The following is a 20,858-nucleotide window of genomic DNA, read 5'->3' as shown; positions in this document are numbered from 1 at the left end:
AAATCGCATTGTGTTGAAGCAATGTTTAGGTAAGAAAGGAAATCACAGTGACAAACAGGCAAAAAAATAAATTGTATCAACAAATTTTCTCAAAGGAAAATGCAAAAAAGTTTTCTTGTTTGGAGTGCATCATGAAGCCAGTTATCTATAGCACAAAATACAATGTCAATCTTTACCTTACAAATTACTTAAATGGCAGATTTATAGATTACAAACCAAGCATCTAGGAATATATCAGGAAAAATGTTGTTTATTATAGCGCTATATCACAATGTTACTATATGTAAAAGTACTTTGGACTTGACTCTCCTCTCAAGCTGACCCCAGTCCATTGACTAGTTACTCCTTAGTCTTGAGGCTTGGTTTTGGTTGGTTTGGTATTGTAGGGGTTCTCGAAGCTGTCCAGAGTGGTATTAACAGTGCAGGAGTTGGTGTTGCTGCTGCTGTCGGCGGTTTTCTTACTGCTGACCCCATCTGTAGTCTCTCCTATCAACTGCCTGGTGTTGTAGTAGTAGAGGAACAGGAAGAAACCTGCCGGGCAGGGGAACATGGTCACTGGCGCATACTGTACAAGTACAAACCCTGAAATGTACTGTACATACGTGTGTTGTGTGTGATGGTGGTCAAATTAGAAATTGTGAGTTACACAGTGGATACCTTGGAAAGAGTTGAGGATGGTGAATATGTAGTAGGAGGGCACCCGCAGGACGCCGTGGGCAAAGAAGGCGAAACCCCAGGTGATGCCCAGCATGCAGCACAGTCCCAAGACCGTGACAATGCTCCTGCCGCTTCTGCCCACTTGGGCTGCACCCGCTTTCGTTTTCTTGAGGCGGAAGAGCCAGCACAGTATGACGATGAAGGTAGCGATGGTGAAGAGGAAGACCAGTGCGTAGTAGCCTATGTTGACGATGTAGTGGACGTTGCTGTCTGTGATCCAGCACCTTGGTATGGAAAGGAAAGGCGTCAGCGAGCCAACAGGAATCGAACAAAATGCTTCAAGGAGCTTTATGTAGCTTTTTAAACAATTGCTCGATCTGCTGAGATTTCCTGGAAACATGGTTCAGTGATTGGTGTTAATTAGGGCTGGGACGATATGGAAATGTAATATATCGCAATACAAGAATGTGACAATATGTATTGTGGGGCTGAAAAACGAATCGCGATATTGGCTACATTTTATTCTGCTGCATTAATCACAAATGAGACGGCTTGACCATCACAATTTCACAAGCTCTCCATCCAAATTATATTATTTGCACTTTGTAATGACATTTTCAAATTGTTGTTTACATTCTAGCAAGCCAATGGCATCGCTAGAAAGATTTGTGGCTCAGAAATAAACATAATTCAGTCTTACTTTGTTGTCATTTAACTTTTATGTATTACATCGTATCGTGGCTGTATTGAATCGTGAAGCCCGTATCGCATATCGAATTGTATCATATTGTCCCCATCCCTATTATGAATGTATCATGAGACTTACGATGGGAAAGCATATAATCTACAGAAAGCATAACTGTTTGCCAAAATGCAGTCAGGGCTCACATGGTCACGTCGTTCTCATCAGTGTGGATGACTAGTTCATCGTATTTGCCCACGCTGAACAGGACAATCACAATCACACTCGGAAGTGCTGGAGATGGGGAGAGAAAAAACAACAACAACCAGTTATCCATTGACCCGCAGGTGTTTTGTGGAAGCTAGACTTCATTTAAGTCAAGTGTCCAGTTAGTATGACCCTGTTATGTGCATTGTCCTCTCAAGTGTGACATTTTTCGGCCCAAATAAGGGATTCCGGATCCTGTAATGTGAAAATGATGTTAATGCCTTTAACTACATCCAATGCTTTGACTATTTTTTTTTGAGGGTTCCTCTATTACATATTTCTTTATTTGTAAAAGCGGATTCTAATGGGTTTAAAGCTGCAATGGAAAAAAATACAAAATCACTAGCTATACTTGGCATTCCAGTATTTTGTGTCTTTACAAAACGAGGATAACATAGATAATAATCCCCCCCATGTTTGAATTCAGTAACGCGTTAAAATATGTAACAACCTTGTCATATTACATTATTTCACCCATTTTATGAATAGAACGATTGGTAAACAGGATCTAAAAACCCCATTCATTTTCAATATAAAAAAAAGGATCCAGATGGAATCCGAAAAGCCCCAAATGATGTCATCACTTGAGAGGGTATGCCATAAGGTTAATGCTCAAATTATACAATAGTTGTGAAAGCACACAGTTCAAACCCCGAAGAATAAAGACCTCTGCAGAAAAATGGAGTGCACGCACCTGTAGAAAAACACAAATCTATACACTTTATACACTTTTTTTTCTATTCTTTGCACAAACCATTCCGTATATCTCACAGAGGAATTTAACGGTGCCAACTCACCCCAACTGGCTAGAGAGACTTTGAGTATGTAGCGATGGATTATAATCTTGCCACCCGTGTACACCTGTAGGCAGAGGTGGAAGGCCTCCACGGCAAACCAAGTGAAGGTGGCCAACATGGAGTAGTGCATGACAGCTGCCATGATCTTGCAGCCCACGGCGCTCTTCAGTCCTGCCACCCAGTTGTTGGTCAGGAACGTGAGGTTGAGCAGGAACAAGGCCAGAACAAGGTGGATGAGGATGTGCGTGGCCTTACTGGCCTTGGCCCTCCTGGGAGGACAGGTCAAATGTCAGCAGGGTCATATATGTAAGAAGAAAAGAAAGCAGAGAAAGGAGACAAAACGCGATAGATATATAGATAGATAGAGATAGGACCACAGAAGTTCAGTTAGATAACATTGTTGTTTTCCTAGTACTCCAACAATGAGGCGACTGATCACAAATCTCATTTCCCTACTGTGAATATTTTTTTACATAATCTTCTACAGTATTCTGCGGTTCTGCCTTGTTTACATGTTCCACTGGATTAACCAAAGTGACACAACATTGCTATCAACCCAAGGTGTTCTGCTTCACTTGCATTTTACAATATTGCACTGTATGTTGATGATGCATTGATAGGACAGGTTTCATCATGTTTGGTTACCTTAGCAGGAAGTGCATGAAGAGGATTATGCCAAGGAAGAACATGGACAAGCCACAGCCAATATAGGTGATGTAGGTGAGGGAGGTCAGGTCAGCACTAGAGATGGTCGTATTGGGGGGAGACTGCAGAGGTGAAACAAAAATTAGCACTTTTCTGGAGTGAAGCAATTGCATTTCATCACTGGATCAGTGGCAATGGCAGGATGCCATGTTGGTTGTTGATTGAGCTTATAAAACTGTACTTTTTAAAACTGACTTTTTGGCCCATTGGTCACCTTACCCAATATGTGACGAGAGGATTGGCACCAAAATCATCTCTGTGTCTCTAGCTCTCTCCAGTGCGCATGCTAACACTTTAGCATACAGTATGTTAAGTAAACGTAGGCGACTAGCATTATCCAAAGTGTTAAGATAAACCTTTTAGTAATCCAAACTTGGTATCAGTTTTTATTTTGCGGCCTGTAGATTCATAACTTTTGAAAACTAACGTCGCTCATTTCCTGCGTAAAACAAGCTACGCTCCAAGCCTCATGGGAAGAGAGATCTTCTGCTGTTGAAAGTGCTTCTTTTTGTCACATTTTATGTCTGTTTTACCAATCCCCTAAACAAGTATGGCAGGTTCAGACACGTGTCATTTTAATTAACAGCCTTAGCGCTACTACAAGTTCTAATTTTCTCACTGTTAGGATAATGCTAAATTGCTTGTGTGCTAAAATGTCTATCTATGAACTATCTACTGGAGACACAGAGAAGATTTTAGTGCCCATCCTCTCGTCACATATTGAGTAAGTGGGCCAAACTTCCATAAAGTCGGAGGAGTCCTTTAAGATTGGAGTTGAGCATTTTTCACTGCAATCATCTTAATTTGTGGGGGAAATGAAAAAATGAGGCAGCTCGGAAGTGCTTACAGCTTTGCTGAGTTGTGATAGTTATGTGAGGTACATGGTAATCTTTCCAGTAGGAATGCAAATTAGTTAAGATAAACACTGTCATGCTGTGCCAAATTATTGTATCATGCAAACATTACAAGGGAAGTAATACGTACCATCAGCACAGCGAAAAATGTCAAATGTGAGCACTGGCATGTAATGTTGTCCTCATCCACATGTGTCACACATCCACCGTCTGTCCAGTTTGGCCGACTTCCTATGAGATAGCAACCACATTGTTTTTTTGTCATTTTTATGTCAATAAATGACAGGGAGAAAGAGGATGCAACCAATCATAGTTGGTGCCTTCTTCCAGATTATGTTTCCAAAATTTTATCGAGTAAAAACTGTAATACGTTACACAGACATGCAACTTGCATGCAAAAACATGCAAAAATACCTTCGCCGTTCCATGATCGACAAGATGGAATTCCCTTCTAGAAATGAAGCAACAGAACTCTTTAAAAATGTGTTCTTTGATTTAAAAAAACGACTCAAGATACAGTATAACACAGCATAATAGATGATGGCACGCATTCACTTACCTCTTTGACCTTTCGAAAATTTAGGAATATGTCGTTGGTGAGATTGCTGATCAAAACTCCCATTTCAATTGCTAAAACCATGTTTTGTAGAACAGTGCTGTTGAACTCATCCTGGAAAAAAATGGAACAAAAACAAAATAGTGACTATGACATGTATCCATTATGGAAGTCAGATTGAAGATGTTTTTTTTTTGTTTTTACCTTGGCCATATTGTTGAATCGAAGAAGAGCTACAAATGCAGTACCATTGGACGCATTGTAAGCTTTCTCAAATGCTTCTTTTGAGACTGTAACAGATGTTGAAAAGCCATGCAGCTGATCTCTATTTTCTATAATCTGCAGGAAACAGTACAAATAAGTGATTTATCTAAACGTACTGTATTGCGTTGATATGGCAAAGCACAGGGCAATATTCTCTCATTTAAAAGGCTCAGTGTAAAAGGATGAAACTATCCATTTGAGGCAGAACCCAGTTAAAATCCAGTCTAAAACGTGTTTTCCAGACAATTGGGTATGATGAGGAAGTTACCCTGTCATTCGTGATGTCATATTATTGCTGACCCAATAAAAAGGTCCAATTCAAAGAATGCACCCACATTCACGCTGGTGTTGGAGGAGGCATAGCCAAAGGAGACTTCCTCTAGGTCCACACTTTCAGTTTCTGTCTGCTTCACTAAGACACCCGTGACTCCTCCTCCTACAGACAGTGAAGCTGAAGACCCATTCATCTGGGAGGAGAGTGAGGTCATGCAGTTCATCACTTCACTGTTGGCAGATAGGAGAATATTCATGCTTTATGTGTCTGAGGCTTGGCGTCTGCATGACAAATCCATTCTAAGTCAACGGTTGTTAGTCACGTAACTTCTACTTTAAAGCTGCAAAACCTAAATATGCATTGCTCTTGTTAACATTTTGAATTCATGCATTTTCCCTTCTTTGATTTCAGTCTTTGATACTTTAAGAAGCAACATGTCTTACACAGCCTTGACAGGGTCAATGTCCTCTCCGTCTTCAATTTGAAATCCTGCATCCACTTCAAGTTCTGCTTCAGGTACTTTCACTGGATTATCACAGTTGTAACAGTTTTGGTTTGATTCTGTCGCATTGATGATGTATTTGTCATTATTTTTAGAGTTGAATAAACCTAAAAGAAAGGGACATCTAGTTTTAAGCCCAGCCCAGCATATAAAAATCTCTAATAAGAGATATTCTTTAGTAAGCATTATGATTATAACATTGAATGGAATGTATATGTCATGAGTTTTGTTACAGGATGGGAAGGAAGGGATGTGTTGCATGTGTAGCATAGTCATAGCCAGTAGCTACTAGGCTACAAGTCACTGTTACTCTGCCTAAGGTTGCTTAGTTGCATATTGATTAGTAGCAAACAGTACGTAGAATGCAATCACACCTACAGTTTGTTTCCTTTGGTCTGAACCATAGTTGAAAAGTTTATTTTGTTGCATTTTTGTATTCATTTAGGTACATTCACACAGCCCAGTTACAAGTGAACCAGGGCTTGGGGGGTCAAAACAAATCCAGTTTGACTCCACCAATGATTCCAGTCCCTGTGACTTTAGCTATGCATGATGGACTCATCTGTACTCTTCTTCTTTGGTGTTCATAATAGTTAAGAACACATGAAGAAATAGCTGAACATGAGCATCAGTCCAGACTGCAGTTGCCCTTGGTTTATTTTGTTATGCTAGGCATTCCAAGCATGATTTACAGCATCCATCTCCTTATACCTATAAAACTGTATGGAACAAGGTTCGAACTACAAACAACATGTTCCCACTCCTAACATACCGCATCAGAGTGGCTGCTACAAATTGTCATCTGCCTATGTAGCATGTTATTCCAGGACGTGACCACTCCTCTAAACAGCTGAATTGTTCTCAACTTCAGAAATCTCTCCACTTTTTCCAAAACGGACACTTTCCGTTGCTTTAATGTAAAAGATCCTGGCAGTTTGGAAAAAGTCGAATAGTGTGAACACGCCCATATTTGGATTTACTTGCATTTTGAGTCTGCATTTGGACACTGTGAAACAAAACCTTGGGAGAATCTTTGACAGCATACATTACAGCAAAAACCATCTGGCCAACCAGTGATTTCAAAAGTGAATACCGGAGTGTTTTAGGATTTTTTTCTTTTGAAAAACCCAATTCATTGGTCAAACCGTAGAATCACCTCTGTTACTGGCCATTTTTCTAGAACTAGAGACAATTTTGATCAATACTATGGGCATGTTGCGATCCCTTCTCTAGAACTAACAATGGTTAGCTGAAAATATGCAACAATGCCGTCCACATCTTTGCTCATGGTTCAGGATTTTGCCAACATGGGTGCCAATGAAAACTGCAGTGTCCTATCTCTTTCATTAAAGGGTCTGAGCACAGCAGGAGCAGCAGGATGAGTATTTTATTTCTCGCACATTTGCTACAGGCAGAAAAGCCGGAGATGCACTGTGTTTTCATATATTTTGAATAACTCCATAGCAACAAATAATCATTTTGGCCAACTTGAGATGGACGTACTGTCTCTGCTGCAGAACTTCTCATTATATGTAGATTTACTACATACTGCCTTTGTCTCCAATCGGGTAATTCTGCAACTTCCTATGAATGCAAACAGTCAGAGCTTAGCATGATATCAATCCACCCATCTACAGTTTATCAACAGGCTGATCAGGTTGGTTGAATCTAAACTGAACTGTAAAAGATATACCTACCGTCAGAAATTGATTTGAAGTGACACTGTGAGCTAGAACCTGGGTTAGAACAGGATTTCTTATTAACAGTAGAAGAAATTCATTAGGTTTGTGTTTGTGTTTTTACAGCATCAAACCACAGCCCAAGCCCTACAGACAAGTTTTTACACAAATGATATTTTACTTTTAGGGTTGTTTTAACTCCTTTAAAGCTTGGTTGGGCAATTTTATGTGTATACTTACGTGACACAAGTTCACTGTGGAAGACAATGTTTTGCTTCTGCAACAACATTGTGATCCACATAAAATACCCATATTTCATTGTCACCTGTGACATTTAGGAGAGTTGCCAGTTGCTTATTGCACTGCTTCCCAAGCAGGACATAGAGACATAATTTCTGTTTGACATGCCATTTTGAAATGTACAGTAGATGAGAACCAGATATCTCCTTCAGCTCTGGTGTCCTTTTGTTGTACTTTCCTGTTGAAATACAAACACACAGGTTGATTTTTATTTGGTGACATGCTGCTGTAACTTTTTTTTTTTATTTGGAATCCAGTGAGTATAACAAGTGGATTGTACACACTTTTTTGTGTAGCTGTAGTTTTTTTCAGAAATGTCACGCAAATGTCTGTCTGTGCTTCTGTGAGGAAAAGAATACAGATTTTGGAACATCATATAATAATTTAATAATACTAAACTTGATCAAGGTAGCAATTAGCTAAAAGCAGAGTTTATAAATAATTTTTTTCACAAAAAGGCATAGTTCTTAACAGATCTTAACAGTTCTTAACTGAGCACATAAGGACCTCTGCCCTCTCTTTAAATTAAATGTTATATAAGGTTCTGTGAAGTAATCTTCATTAATCTGAACGTAGTTTCTGAGCTTTGGCTTCTTCCAAATCTCCTCCTTCCATTGTTCCTTATGGATCTTTAACAGTTTTTGTTTGACTATATTTATATTACACTGCAAATTGTTCCTGAAGATTAAATGTAAATCAGAAAGAGAAAATATTGCAGAAACCTCTCTTGACCAAGGATAACTGTATGCTCTGTCCCAGTTAAAGATCTTTTTGGTCAGCCTTTCCTCCGGCAGCTGGACAAGGTGATTCCATAGCCGAACTATTTCACATCTCTCCTTTACAAGACATGACTCCCATCCCATGTCCCCTTCAATAGCCCCCTTTGCAGTATATTTATGCACCCCGAGAAAGCACCTCATGGCTTGACTCTGGATAGCATTACAGTCAGGGGCATCCTCAACCAATAAGTTATTACATTATTGGCTGGTTAATACATTATTAGTTGGGTTAAAAAAAATCATGAAAATTTAATAACTGGAGCCGATAATGTAATAATATACTTATATCACTTTATTTAAGTTTTATTTATTGGCTATAAAGTGTCACACTTCATGACACTTATCCTTACTGTTCACTGACCTCTTTCAAATAGCTGCTCAAAAACCTGACCACACACTCACACACACACACAATAGGAATTATGACTATTTATGTGTTTGTGGTACTTGATGGATAGACTTATCTCCAGCCCTGCCTTCTACTCCTTAACCATTTGAATACCAAATGAAGTGTGAGCACACATGTTTGCAAACACAGACAATTACTCTTATGTTGTATAATATGAAATCTATACCTCTTTGAAGATGCTTTGTCCTCGAATACAAAGACCACTATTTCTTTTCATGAAAAATTTCATCTTTAATTAAACATATTTAAATCACTTTTTCAAGCAAACTGTTTCAACCACACTATTATAGCTATTCAGCACTCTCTCTCTCTCTCTCTCTCTCTCTCTCTCTCTCTCTCTCTCTCTCTCTCTCTCTCTATGTATATATACCAAACCTGACTCTGGAAAGGTTACATGAAAATGTATTACCATAATTTACATCCCTGGCTATTTGAATACAGTCATAACAAGCTTGACAAAGAGTCTAAAACCGAAGCAAATGGTATCTATAGTTCATTCTTGGAGATGTGTATTTTCTTTGGCAGTCCCCATAATTGACCACTAGATGGCCGTTGATTGACAAGTTATCCAGTCATGTGACTCTGACATTAGGCTTTCTTCCTTTGTCTGCAATCTTCTGTCTTCCTTATAACACATGTTGAAAGGTAATTACTGATTTAATTTAATTTAGTAAATACAGTTTATTAGTTGAGATTCATGCACATAGATTAACATTTCTTATTCATTTCTTCTTTATATCAAATTTGTGAGATCATTCTAATTAAGACCCGCGGTCCTTGGCCGACATTACTGTCTTTCAGTGGCTGTAGCAGGCTCAGTTTTAAAGCTAGAGCGAAGATACTGGTATCATATGAAACTAGAAGGGCACTCGGAGAGCGCAGACCTCCACCAAGGTTTGCTTGTTCTTGAGTCGGATCCGGATCCGCTCCAAAATTTAATGGGTTCTTCCTTGGCCCATGCTACATCCTTCCACGAAGTTTCATGAAAATCGGACCAGTAGTTTTTCCGTAATCCTGCTAACAGACAGACAAACAGACAAACAAACAAACGGCCCCGAAAACATAACCTCCTTGACGGGGGTAACTAGACGACCTAAGGCACGACTGAAGGATCAGGGTTGAAGATTAATTTGAGATGCAGCTCAGCACTGTGTGTCAAGTTTTTCTAGTTATAAATCTGTAATAAACATTGTGTTTTGGTTAGGCGCCTATTCAAATTTTGAAAGTTTAGAGAGTATAAGGGCTTAGAACAACAGAATAAGGGAGGTCACAATAGGTCATTTTATACAGTGAGGTCAAGTTTCAAAAAATGGTCTCACTACAATGAAACGGCTACTATGGGGACTAACATCATCCCACATGAATACAAATGGGCTCATTGGATCCGCAAGAGTCTCAGCTTTCCAGTCATACACAATTTATGCAATTCCAAGACTGTTTAGGGTTTAGGTTTAGAAATATTCAAATACACCATTTTTAGAATAGATGAAAATAACACATTTATACTGCATGCAAAAAACTGCATGGTTTTTGCCAAAAACTGCATTAGCATAAACTGGATTAGCATAAAGTGGGCATGTCTGTAAAGGGGAGACTCGTGGGTACCCATAGAACTCATTCTCATTCAGATATCTTGAGGTGAGAGGTCAAGGGACCCCTTTGAAAATGGCCATGCCAGTTTTTCCCTCACCAAAATTTAGCCTAACTTTGGAGCGTTATTTAGCCCCAATCGCGACAAGCTAGCATGACATGGTTGGTACCAATGCATGTCTTAGGTCATCTAATTACCCCCATCAAGGAGGTTATGTTTTCGGTACCGTTTGTTTGTTTGTCTGGTGGTCTGTACTACTGGTCCGATTTTCATGAAACTTCATGGAAGGGTGTAGCATGGGCCAAGGAAAAACCCATTAAATTTTGGAGCGGATCCGGATCCGACTCAAGAACAACATTGGTGGAGGTCTGCGCTCTCCGAGTGCCCCTCTAGTTTCATATGATATGAGTATCTTCACTCTAGCTTTAAAACTGAGCCTGCTACAGCCTCTGAAAGACAGTAATGTCTGCCGAGGGCGCAGACACCCCCGCGGGTCTCTGAGGGTTAATTAGAATGATCTCACAAATTTGTTTATCCTCTTGCACTAAATATATAAGAAATGTTAATCTATGTGCATGAATCTCAACTAAATAAACTGTATTTACTAAATTAAATTAAATCACTAATTACCTTTCAATATGTGTGATAAGGAAGACAGAAGTTTGCAGACAAAGGAAGAAAGCCTAATGTCAGAGTCACATGACTAGATAACCTGTCAAACAGCCATCTAGTGGTCAATTATGGGGACTGCCAAAGAAAATACACATCTTCAAGAATGAACTATAGATATAATTTGCTTCGGTTTTAGACTCTTTGTCGAGCTTGTCATGACTGTATTCAAATAGCCAGGGATGTAAATAGGGCAAGGATTCTGATATGGTAATACATTTTCATGTAACCTTTCAGGAGTCAGGTTTGGTATATATACATAGAGAGAGAGAGAGAGAGAGAGAGAGTGCTGAATAGCTATAATAGTGTGGTTGAAACAGTTTGCTTGAAAAAGTGATTTAAATATGTTTGATTAAAGATGACATTATACAACATAAGAGTAATTGTCTGTGTTTGCAAACGTGTGTTTGCACTTCATTTGGTATTCAAATGGTTAAGGAGCAGAAGGCAGGGCTGGAGATAAGTCTAACCATCAAGTACCACAAACAAATAAATAGTCATAATTCCTAGTGGGTGTGTGTGTGTGTGGTCAGGTTTTTGAGCAGCTATTTGAAAGAGGCAACAGTAAGGATAAGTGTCATGGAAGTGTAACACTTTATAGCCAATAAATAAAACTTAAATAAAGTGATATAAGTATATTATTACATTATCGGCTCCAGTTATTACATTTGAATGATTTTTTTTTTTAACCCAGCTAATAATGTAATAACCAGCCAATAATGTAATAACTTATTACATTATGCGCAAAAAGTTATTACGTTATTGGTTCAGAAAATGTATTACATTATTGGCCAGTTATTACATTATCGATTTTTATTACATTAAGAACGGGAAAATTATTCCGTTATTGGCAGTTATTACATTAATGGTAGTTATTACATTATTGGCTGCTACACACCTGCACCTTGTTATCAACAACACTACTTTACATCACACACTACCATCAATATCCCTTTCTATTCAGAACATTAATTTACACGCTACATCTAAACCCTACCAAGTCACACATACTATGACCTTTATGTCCTATTGACCATTGATGTAGAAATTGTAAAATGAGTAAGACTTATTTTTTAAATGTTACTTGCAAACTTTTTCACGACCGGTGTACGTCCAGAGATCTGTGTGAGCTGTAGTGGTTAAGATTCTACCAGAGGGTGGCAGTGTGGAGTCTAGTCTTGAAAGCACAAGAAGGAGGGCGGAGCTAGATGTGTAGCCCCAACCAACATGTAGCCCCGCCTCAACTTCCAGCTTGCATCTCGTTGCAATTGACACATTACATAACAGTTACACAATACAATATTTTTAGATGTGATGTCAGCTCATGGACCTGGAAAGTAACTCACTATCACATCCTCACTGTTAGCCAATGTGACCCCTACTGGCCATTAGGAGGCATGGCACTGTCTACAGACCATAGACCGTAAAAAATAATAGAAAGGAGAGGCTTGCTGATTAAGGAAGCTGACGAGATCTGTCTATCTACTGTCGCCCTGCTGAATTACACAGCATCACCCCGTCAGTGTAGACAACCAGCAGCTGTCCTTATGAGCAGGAGGCTGAGAACCCAGCTGCCCTGGGCAGATCTCAGAGCAAAATCTCTAAAAATGAAAACTTCATTGACAGTAGAAAACTCTTGACATTGGTTAAGGATTGAACCTAGGCTGTCAGAGTCGAAGGCAAGCATATACACCCATCCACCACCCTGACACAATACCCTTACGTTCCACTGTACTATTTCCACGTCAGACTGCTGCCTTATTCTACTTGTGTCTCATTTACGTAAACCTTTTGTGGTGGGAAAACGTATTTCTCTCACTTTTCATGCATGGAGCTTGTGTTTGCATTTGAATACATTGTGCTTATTTCATGACATTTTGGGAGACCAGGCTGTACAAGGACTGGAAGGAACAGAGAGTGGCACCATCGATGAGCCTAGCATGCAAACAGGTGTGCAGCAAGAACCATCAAACTTCACAGCCGAGAGTGGGAGTGCCACCAATAGCTTACCTTTTCCAGGTGTAGAATAGGAACACCCATGACCAAATGTGAAATCTAAAAGATTGAAGAATTGAGGAATGTTAGTTGACCAGCAAGGACATGTATGCTTCTTACCAAGATTACTGCACAGCAGATTGGACAATTAGTATGTTTCAGTTATTCATTGTTTTCATTTTTATACAGGCAAATGCATCAAGACCGTAAAAATATGTGCATGGCATTGAGTGCAGCCAATACACTGTATAGTAGAGTGTAGTATAGTGCAATGCATACTGTATAGTAGAGTGTATATGTTTTCTATGTGATATGTATTTTCATGGCAGTTTACCCTACTTTTGTATGCATTTTGCTTTTATTGTTTTTCATGTAAAAGTTATTGGGTTTCTCTGTGTATAACATGCACTGTACAAATTAACAATAATAATAATAATAATAATAATAATAATAAACTCTAGTTATATAGCACCTTTCCAAAACAGGGCTTACAAAGTGCTTTACAGGGTAAAAGCAAACAACAGGAATCATGACGTGTTAATCATAAAAACACTAAGAACAAATAGCATAATAATAAAACAATATATAAAATAAGCAATAAAACATAAAACAACAAACAGTAATTAAGCTGAATATTTAACAGCAACCATAGGATTGATTTGGAATTAATTTGCAATGAGTGAACAAGAGTCTGACATATTTATATTGCCTATGGTATATCCCCAACTTTTAAGCAATAGTTTAAATGTGCATCATAGCTTTTACTCACTATGTCGGGTTGGATAGACGACACCGCTGTAGTTATCAGGAACAATAAATATATGTCTATTGTTTCTCAAACACCCTTTGATCTCCTCGTAAACGTTTTTTCTGTTTTTTCCTGGGGCTGAAAAAAAAAATGTCTTAATTAAATCGGACGATAAAGCTTTGATGATTTACCATGATGTTTAATTTATGGTAAACTTCTAACATTAGATTCAGATTGTTTTCAGCTGTCCCATTTTATGCTAAAAAAGATAAGTGTCCTAAGAGAATGACGCAATGCAATACATACTCACTTGTTACTAAAGTCCCCATTAGGCTGTAGGACTTGCATATACATATCGACTTATAGTGTCTACTCACAAACAGGGCAGATCCAGAGAAGGACCACCAGCAAAACCCAAATCATCCAGCTCTTTTGTATCATGTTCTTCTTACAGCGTGGGGTCTCAATCATATTTCATTAGTCAGGGTGCATTTTTCATTCACTGTCCTTTTTCCCTGAAGCTACAATACATGAACAACAATCATTCCAAAGTACTTTTTCTGTAAACAGATTTCGAATCTAATGCCACTCTCCCAAAAAAGTTTCATATCATCGTTCATCTGTATGGAATGACCAAAGTATTTTTCTTCTTACCTTCCTCTAGTTTAGGCAACGCCAACGCACTGGAGGAACAGGAGTGCTTACCAAGAGTGAATGAACCTTTTGAGGTCCAAATGTCACTTTGCATAGCTGCCCGCTGCTCAAATTTGCCTTGCAAACTGACTGAGACTGAACAACAACAAAACATTTGAATCATCGTGCCACCGCATCTCATTACACTGGGATGAATGTCATCCCAGTGTTACATAACCCTGACGATTTCCCCACAACTGATGAGCGAATATTGTTCAAGATCTGATTATCTACATAGAGTAATAATGTTTTATAACAGGTTTCGGGGAGTGAATGGTAGTTATAATGTAGGTCATGACACTGTTGTCTGCTTGGACTGAAATATGTTGTGTTGTGTACATACTCTGGACAAGAGTGCAGACAAAACTACACAGTGGGGAAGAGATGTTTAATTTGCAGTAATATTAAGACAAGTAGTAGTAGTAGAGTTGTAGAAATCTTTATTGTCCCCAATGGGGCAACTCAGTTCACAGCAAGCAGTTGCAATACATCAACAACATCAGAGAAACATAATCACATATCACAAAAACACAGACAATATGACACAATATCAATTTATGCCGACAAGAAAACTGTAGGCCTACATCCTACCCCCAGTATGCATAAGTAGGGAACAGGCCCTTGTTCCACACACCTAACTGCACATGGCCTACACAGTCAATCTGCGGATTGCCTCAGGGATAAAAGAGCGCCGGAATCTGTTACTGCTACCTTTAGGGAGCCTGAACCTCCGCCCCGAGGGAAGAAGGGAAAACTCAGAGAAAAGAGGGTGCAGGGGCTCCTGAAGAACATCCTGAGCTTTCTTAGTAACTCTCTTCTGATAGATATAACTAAGATCGTTGCGGTCAGTGCCAGTGATTTTAGATCACAACTTCACAATTCCTCTTAGCAGGTTCTTTTCTCTCTGATTTAGACTACTGAACCAGCAGATGAGAGCAAAAGTAACAATAGACTCAATGTAGGATGAATAGAACATTTTCATAAGAGACTTCTCCACATTAAAATTACAGAGCTTCCTTAAAAAGAATAAACGTTGATGACCTTTATTTACAATTGCCTTCACATTAGGCTCAAAGCATAAATCATCATCTAAAATTGTCCCCAGGTATTTATACTGCTTTACCACCTCTACCTGCTCACCATTAATAAGGGTAGGTGGGGGGGCAGCAAGTCCCCTGCGAAAATCAATGGCCATTTCTTTGGTCTTAGACACATTGAGTTTAAGAAAAGATTTGTTACACCGGTGTGCAAACTCATTAACAATTGGGCCATGGCAGGTGTCACCAACCTTTAGAAGGCTCAGTACAACAGAATCATCTGCAAATTTAATAACATGTCTGGACTCATGGTGGTTAACACAGTCATGGGTGTACAACACAAATAGCAGAGGTGAGAGGACACACCCTTGTGGCGAACCAGTAGAAGGACCCCATTTACTCTTACCCTCTGAGAATGGTCAGTTAAGAAGTCCACAAGCCAGCCAACAATATTAAAATCAAAATCAAAATGACATATGAGCCTTTGTGCAAGAATATGGGGTTGAATACAATTAAAGGCAGAAGAGAAGTCAATAAAAGCAACCTAGCATGGGTCTTAGTGCCTTCCAGGTGTTTTAATACTAAGTTAAGGAGGGTAATGGTGGCATCCTCTACCCCCCTCTTAGCTCTAGTCAGGGAAGAAAGGTCCACAGGGCGATAGTCATTTAATGATTTAGGAGCCTTAACTTTGGCAACTGGAACTACAGTAGAGTCCTTCCACATTTTTGGGACCCTCCTCTGCTGGAGTGACAGCTGAAAAATAAAAGACAGGATGCCACATAGTTGCCTGGCACAGTTTTTTTTTTTTTTGCCTGCCACCAATGCCGTCAGGGCCAGGACTTTTCCTCTCCTTCGTCTGCAAGAGAGATTTCAGCACTTCCTCCTCATCAATAACAATACTACTATTAGAGGCTCCAGCATTACTTCTAAAAGCAAGGTGTTCATCTTTAAAATCGTGGAGTGGGGAAATTTCAAAAGCAGCAAGGAATTTTTATGTTGATGAAATATTCAGTGGTTTTGTTTGCATTGTCATGTAACATAATTGCCTCCTAGTGGCCAAGTTCTATCCAAAAGAGACACAACTGGACATAGTTTTGACCGAACCATGTACATTCTATCTGTTACATTATTATTAATTAATTTCATTTGGTAATGATGTGGGCTACAATGTGCATGTTGTGTCTAGTCTGACCCAAATTCAATGTAAAGGAATGGGCTCAGAAACTGGCCATGAAAGAATCAAATGTAGTGCCATATCCATCTTTGCCAGCCATTTTGACATTTTTTTTTATTTCTTGAATGAGACACTATTATGCCTGTATAAGAAGTGTGGGTGTGAAGTGGGACTGCTGTGGGTTCTGGGACATGTGGGGGTGAAGGGCAATAAAATGGAGGATGAAATTGCAAAATCTACACTAAAAAGAGGAAGGGTGGAGCTGAATGTATTATGGCAGATTAAAGTGTTGCAGTGTTATTAGGGAGAGGCTTGAGAAGGAATGGCAGGGTGAATGGGACAAAGAGAAAACAGGAAGACAGACATTTTACTATCCGAAAGTCTGTTATGTTGAAAAGTATCAATGCTAGTATCTTGAAACCCTCCCAAGTCAAAGTAATAACTATCAGTTAACTGGAAAAAAGAGTCTTGTTTTATATCCGGGGTGGTATTGGTATAAACTGAGCATATAAATTATGTATTTTGACCGCTAGTTGGCAGTAATACACCTGGAAGTGTCCAAGCTGCCGGAAATGTAAAGGAAGAAGAAGAAGACAAATTCAATGAAGAAGTACAGGGCGGAAGCAGACCTTTGCAGAGAGCATGAATACACGACATTGACCTACCGTAAGTAAATACCACTGCAGTCTAATAAAGACAGACTTTTAGCAAGACTCCTGTTTATCTGAGTATTATGTAACGTTATAGACTGTAAAAGTGCCTGCATTGATGTGTGCAACCCACAGACATGGGATGAGTGCTAAATTGGATACTTGCTCAAAACGAAAATTAACCTGATATAGGATTAATTCACTTACTGCTAACCTTACTCTACTTAACATTTTTAATAGCTTTTTCTATAAATTCCAGACACTAGCCCCGATTCGTACGAGAGTAATTAAAGCCAATTTCATTTAAAAAAAATGACAGTTTCCCTGCTAGTCAAAGGTCCATATCATACCAAATGAAACATGATGCAAGACGTTTTACGGATCTTTGGGCTCTTCTTGTAAGTTCGGCATGTAGAAGAACCACCAAGCAGCGCTTTATTTTAGTAAAATGTCAGCTTTTCGAATCGGTCGGCCCTGCTCGTTACCGACCTCCACAGTGTATTTTGATGGAAGACGTTTGTGGGGATGACAGGCGAACCAACTTTAATGCTGACTTTTTATTTAAGTGGTGTGTTGGATGTATGCCGAATTTTATTATTTTTTCATTCACATTCATTTAGTTGTGGTAGCCCCTCACTGCTGGAAAGCTGCCCCAAAATGAAGAAGAAGAAAAAAAAAAAAAGGTCGAAACTGACTGAAACTTTGACCTTGTTGCTCAACCCACACAAAAATAATGATTGCAATTAGCACAATTTTCCATGAAGCATGATGTAAATACTCAAATTAGAGCTATTCTTACACTGCAGCACCCACTGTAACTAATCCTGGAAAAGGACCAGGGGCAAACCTGGGTCTAATGTTGCATTCACACTTTATCAGACGAAGTGGAAGAACAGGATGCCATCTCATCATATTGTATGTTTAACTCATTGGAATGCCCATATCCAAAATCTTGGATGTGGGCTTTCTGCTGAAATGCATTTGTTTTTATGTACCGATAAAGACAGCTTTTTTTTTAAGAACATCCGTCTGCCTTTAAGAGCAGCTGAATTTGTTCTTCCATCCAATGTTAAAAAGACATGGACTTTTTCAGTTTTGCACTGTGTGAATAAACAAGTCCTTCCTCATAGAAATAGCAATGAAACTGCTTTTGGGAGCTAGTCAATGAGAACTGTGTAGCATGGCTGCATGACCTTCACAGTTTCACGTTTTTCAATTTTAAAGTGCAAGCCAGATACTATTAAAGTAATTTTAGTTTGATTTGAAGGTTTTCCTAGGGACCCAATTTTCATATCAGGGGACCCCACATGGTGTCCCTGTTGTAACCCAGTTCCATGTGATTCAGTGCAGTATCTTGGCATGGGTAATATTTAAAGCAATATTCCACTGCTGTTGAATATGTTCACAAACGTGTTCAATGTCAGTTATCAGGCTATTTTTGTGGCCTCATTCAAATTAATTGGAAGTAAACATCTTAATGCTACAAACTTGTCCAGCTGCATCCGATCTTGGTGATTAGTGATTAGTTTATATTCTGCCAATTAACCCCCTTGTTAAAACTCTATTGTTGCTTTAAACAGTGTGTGCAGCTCAATTGTCCACTCTCTTTCTGTCCAGGATATGTCTGCAGGTTGCCTGAGGTGGGTGCTAAGCCATGCAGTAAGGACTGTGTGTGGGGGTAGTCCTGGCTATAGGACACCAGCATCAAGGCTTCTCATATGCAGTGAGAGATCTAACAATGTCGCCCTCTCCTGGAGATGGTCTCTGTTCTCCACTACAGCAGATGACTCTGGAGAGAGTCCTGAGCCCAAGAAAAAAAAGCAGGATCCCCGGGCTCGCGCCACAATCAGCAGCGTCGGCCGCAAGATCCAGTCGCGCCACCTGCAGGTGATAAGCGAGACGGGCGAGAACCTGGGCATCATGCACCGCGTGAACGTCATCAGACTCATGGACGAGCAGGGCCTCAAGCTGGTGCTTCTCAGTGAACACAAAGATCCTCCCGTCTACCGCCTGATGAGCGGCAAACAGATTCACGAGGAACAGCTGAAGCTGCGCGAGAAGCAGAAAGCCAAGGCAGGTATGTATTTTCCTACCAGGGACCCCGGGCTTCGTACCACAAGGCGAGGATTTTGTGCTTGGAACCAAATCTGAGCAGAGACCGAACACATTCCAGTCTTGAAAAGGTAGACTCTGTGTCTGATGAAGAGCACCTCGCTCGAAACCTCGAAACCTGTCTAGGTGTTAATAAATGTATGCACCTTGGGAGCAGCTTTCAGTGCGCAGACTCTTTTGTTCCATAAAACCAGATCTGAGCCAAAGTCGCTCCCAAGGAATATACATTAATTAACACCTAGACAAGTGAGGTTTCTTCTGCCTCACCTGTCTAGGTGTTAATTAATGTATACACCATGGGAGCAGCTTTGAGTATGCGGATGCTACTTTGGTTCCATAAAATCGGATCTGAGCCAAAGTTGTGATTTCTAAAAAAAAGTATCTTGATGCCAAAGTCTGTGGATGACACTGATTTGCTATATCATCAAATGCTCAAACTTATTTCTCAAACTATTAACTAACTAATCTCTGACTAGGATCTAGTCAAAGAACATTTCTTCATATAAGGCCCTATGACTCTGTAGAGGCGTTACCATGTAACACAGCAATTTGATCCCATGAAGATATCAACAGATGCTACTGAGGCACTCCCAACAGCAAACGCACACTGACAACATAACCTAGCATGTGAAATGGGACTGTCCTCTCTCCTCAGCCCCTGTGCAGGTGAAGGAGCTCACCTTTTCTTTTGATATCGCTCCCCACGACCTTACAACCAAGCTGAAACAAGTCCAGAGCTGGCTAGACAAGAAGCACCATGTACGGATTACTCTGCAATCAAGACGCAGGGAAACCACACTCTCCCTGGTGAGGAAAAAACGCTTGCAAAGCCGGGTCGTCAACAGACCAAAAGATGTGTTATGCAACCTAATATGGGTTTGAGAAATTAGCTGTTTTCCTGAAGTAGACAGAATACAGCTAGAGTAACTACGTACAAAAAAACTTTCACCTGAAGATCAGTGTATTAGGACATGCCACAGTGAAACATCAATCTTGTTAAAAAACTGATTATATGTATATGACCTTTATGAATATTTGTATTTCTTGTAGAAATCTGCTTGTTGCTCCTGCTAGTAGTTCAAAATTGTGTACATGTTGTATCACATGTGGGAGTTACTTGCCATTCCTCCCACTGGGCCTGAAATTGGTACATTAGCTCCTGATAAGACATAGATAGATAGTTTTAGTATTTCATCAGGAGTTCACTCTTGCTTTAGAGACCCTCACATGCCACCATGGTAGATTTAAAATTAAAGTGATAATCCTCTAGCCGTTTGTTTTTGGATTTTGTCTCCATCGTTGGTGCTAATCACTCATTGCTGTGGTGTTTCTGCGCTGCACTTCCCAGAGATCACCTGTCAATCAAACAGTGTGGGTGGAGCTTGGATTTTCTGTTGATGAAGTTTGAGTTTCTGTAGGTGGCGCTCTTGTCTTGTCTGTTCAGCCATGGTGGCTACCACTGCT

General features: G+C 39.7%; 2 protein-coding genes across 3 annotated transcripts; one reads left to right on the top strand and one right to left on the bottom strand.

Annotated features, from left to right (window-relative positions):
* Positions 1–172: 172 nt before the first annotated feature.
* Positions 173–14,406, bottom strand: LOC139638471 (adhesion G-protein coupled receptor G6-like). 2 transcript variants are annotated; one of them, XM_071512611.1, is made up of 19 exons: positions 14,383–14,406; positions 14,106–14,249; positions 13,750–13,866; positions 12,996–13,040; positions 7,822–7,878; positions 7,563–7,715; positions 7,256–7,294; positions 7,062–7,142; positions 5,500–5,665; positions 5,118–5,286; positions 4,723–4,857; positions 4,522–4,632; positions 4,377–4,413; positions 4,093–4,193; positions 3,049–3,170; positions 2,404–2,672; positions 1,546–1,633; positions 658–941; positions 173–531 (listed from the first exon to the last, which is right to left on the bottom strand). In XM_071512611.1, exons 2-19 carry the CDS (start codon positions 14,197–14,199, stop codon positions 347–349), a joined length of 2,253 nt encoding a protein of 750 aa, XP_071368712.1. In that variant the 5' UTR covers positions 14,200–14,249; positions 14,383–14,406; the 3' UTR covers positions 173–346. The 2 variants fall into 2 exon arrangements, with proteins under 2 accessions (XP_071368712.1, XP_071368713.1); XM_071512612.1 differs by having other exon boundaries at positions 7,674–7,715.
* A 2,822-nt stretch (positions 14,407–17,228) lies between these two features.
* mtif3 (mitochondrial translational initiation factor 3) lies at positions 17,229–20,529 on the top strand. Its single transcript, XM_071512618.1, has 3 exons — positions 17,229–17,298; positions 18,900–19,359; positions 20,050–20,529. Exons 2-3 carry the CDS (start codon positions 18,903–18,905, stop codon positions 20,274–20,276), a joined length of 684 nt encoding a protein of 227 aa, XP_071368719.1. The 5' UTR covers positions 17,229–17,298; positions 18,900–18,902; the 3' UTR covers positions 20,277–20,529.
* Positions 20,530–20,858: the final 329 nt, after the last annotated feature.

Source organism: Centroberyx affinis, unplaced genomic scaffold, assembly GCF_046629955.1.
Source record: "Centroberyx affinis isolate AG114_WGS23_722 - 3 ecotype Tasmania unplaced genomic scaffold, CSIRO-AGI_Caff_v1 ptg006388l_1, whole genome shotgun sequence".
Lineage (NCBI taxonomy): Eukaryota > Metazoa > Chordata > Actinopteri > Beryciformes > Berycidae > Centroberyx > Centroberyx affinis.
This window is presented reverse-complemented; position numbering and strand designations above follow the sequence as displayed.